The sequence below is a fragment of the Aplysia californica genome, unplaced genomic scaffold, assembly GCF_000002075.1.
Source record: "Aplysia californica isolate F4 #8 unplaced genomic scaffold, AplCal3.0 scaffold00003, whole genome shotgun sequence".
Taxonomy (NCBI): domain Eukaryota; kingdom Metazoa; phylum Mollusca; class Gastropoda; order Aplysiida; family Aplysiidae; genus Aplysia; species Aplysia californica.
The window spans coordinates 400,245-402,052 of record NW_004797273.1 but is presented as its reverse complement, the minus strand read 5'-3'; the positions used below and the strand labels follow the sequence as shown (position 1 = coordinate 402,052).

Here is a 1,808-nt window from a genome sequence, read left to right as displayed (position 1 = left end):
GGGGGTAAATGGTTGTGCTCATTCCTTCAATGTGTCTCATAATATGCCACCACCGGAGACGCAGATCTTGGAGGAGAAGACATTCTGGGCTCTTCTTCAGAAGCAGCAGGAGCAGGACTGGGAGCAGCAACAGCAGCAGAAGTATCCAGAAGGCTCATGAAGGCAGGCTGGACAGCACAGGGCTTGGCACATATGAATAAGGATTTAGTGTGTTCAGTCTGGTATCTGCAGAAGATAGAGCATCAGCAGCAGCAGCCCTTCGCGTAGACTTCTTCGGAGGCATAGTCACGTTCTGTAGATAATAAGCGTAGATGTGGATCGTTCGGCAGCTGAGTGGCGAATGAGGCATGGGCAGTAGGCCGTGTGTTTATATGGTTGGGACGCGAAGGTCGCCGTGTCACAGCACAGACATGCTCGTCGTGTCAACTTTTGCACGCCGTGCTTGTGTAACTTAGACCCCCGTGCAATAATTTAAAACGGCATGTAGGAAATTTAACTCGGCTACCTTTCAGAGCTCATCAGTGTGTCACTGTTACTCGGCAACGTTTGCAACTTTGCACGCCGAGCTATTGCTGACACTCTTGAGTCCTCCCTGAATTTCCCCCCGAACGAGTTATCGACTCAGCGACTCATTTTTCGCTCGGCGAAAATTTTTAGCATCTTAGAAAATTTTGGCAACTTCCCGTGTAATAATTCCACACAGCGAGCAGGAAATATCACTCAGGGAGGGAGGCCGACTGCTCGGCGAAATGTGTCCAGAGTTGCCCCGACCTGCTGCACTTAGAAATATTGTCTTGCTCGGCTTCATTTCTCGTGTTTGTGTGAACAGCGCATAACCACAAAACAACCGACGATACAAAGCTTACTCGCCGCTAAGCAATGTTCGAGTTCTTATCACAGTTTCCTACCTATCTTCTGAACTGTTCTGAGTTTGCCACACGCTACGTGATAACGGCTCTTTGTTAAAGTAGCTGGAGTATTACTTTAAATAAAAGATATCTCTTCCCACTGTAGCTTCCCCGTTTGTGCTGCGCTCAGTGGGACTTGTCTGACATTGCGGTCACGCAAACTGTGATCTCAAATGCAGAAAAAAAATACGTGACAGGTCGCATGAGCACGTTCTAAAAGTTCCATTTTTTTCATTTTTTAAGTAAAAATTTTGTCAGACGTATCACGATGAAAAGATAAAGTGTTCTTGTTTAGTTTTGTTTCGTATTAGAATCCGTTTTGGCCTCTTATTACAATTGGTTTTTATTTTGAATTTTCAGGAATGTAAGGGTTCATTTATCAGTGGGCTAGATAGAAACAAACTCATCGTTTGATCTTTTTTTTTTTTTTGGCCTTCTCGCCTAAGCATGTTGCTGTGGAAATAATTTTTCCATGATGCATAAAGCTAAAAATAATCAAGGAGAAGCGAGGTGACGAATTCACTTGAATGATTTGGATCAAGTTGGGCACTGTTCAGTTTTAAATGTTTTAACAGAATAGTGCTCATGCTTTATTGCATTAAATCAGTATGAGGTCTGACAGCTAAAACGACAGAAAAAGTCTTCGACGTTAGAAAACATCTTACCCTCGTCAGCTTTGGCGTACGTTTCAACCATTCCTTTTAGTTCCATTTCATCAAACCAATTCCGAAACTTGCGGCTACCTCTTTCTGTCGAACTTTCTGTCAGTCTATCTGTCTGTCTGTCCGTTTTTCTGTCTGCTTGTCCTTCTCAGCGTTCCTATTCCCTCGACAGGTTATTACTGTAGACCTGTCCCTTAGTCTCTCTTTATCCTTTGGAATCAACCCCCCCCCTCCCTCC

The 1,808-nt window shown here is 44.2% G+C and overlaps 1 protein-coding gene across 1 annotated transcript in view; it reads left to right on the top strand.

The window, feature by feature from the left end:
- The window catches only part of LOC101850376, a 31,333-nt gene that overhangs the window by 18,347 nt on the left and 11,178 nt on the right, over positions 1-1,808 (top strand). The window contains exon 6 of the mRNA XM_013079363.2: positions 65-152. Coding sequence (XP_012934817.2) covers positions 65-152 — 88 coding nt within the window. The remainder of the gene's footprint in view (positions 1-64; positions 153-1,808) is intronic.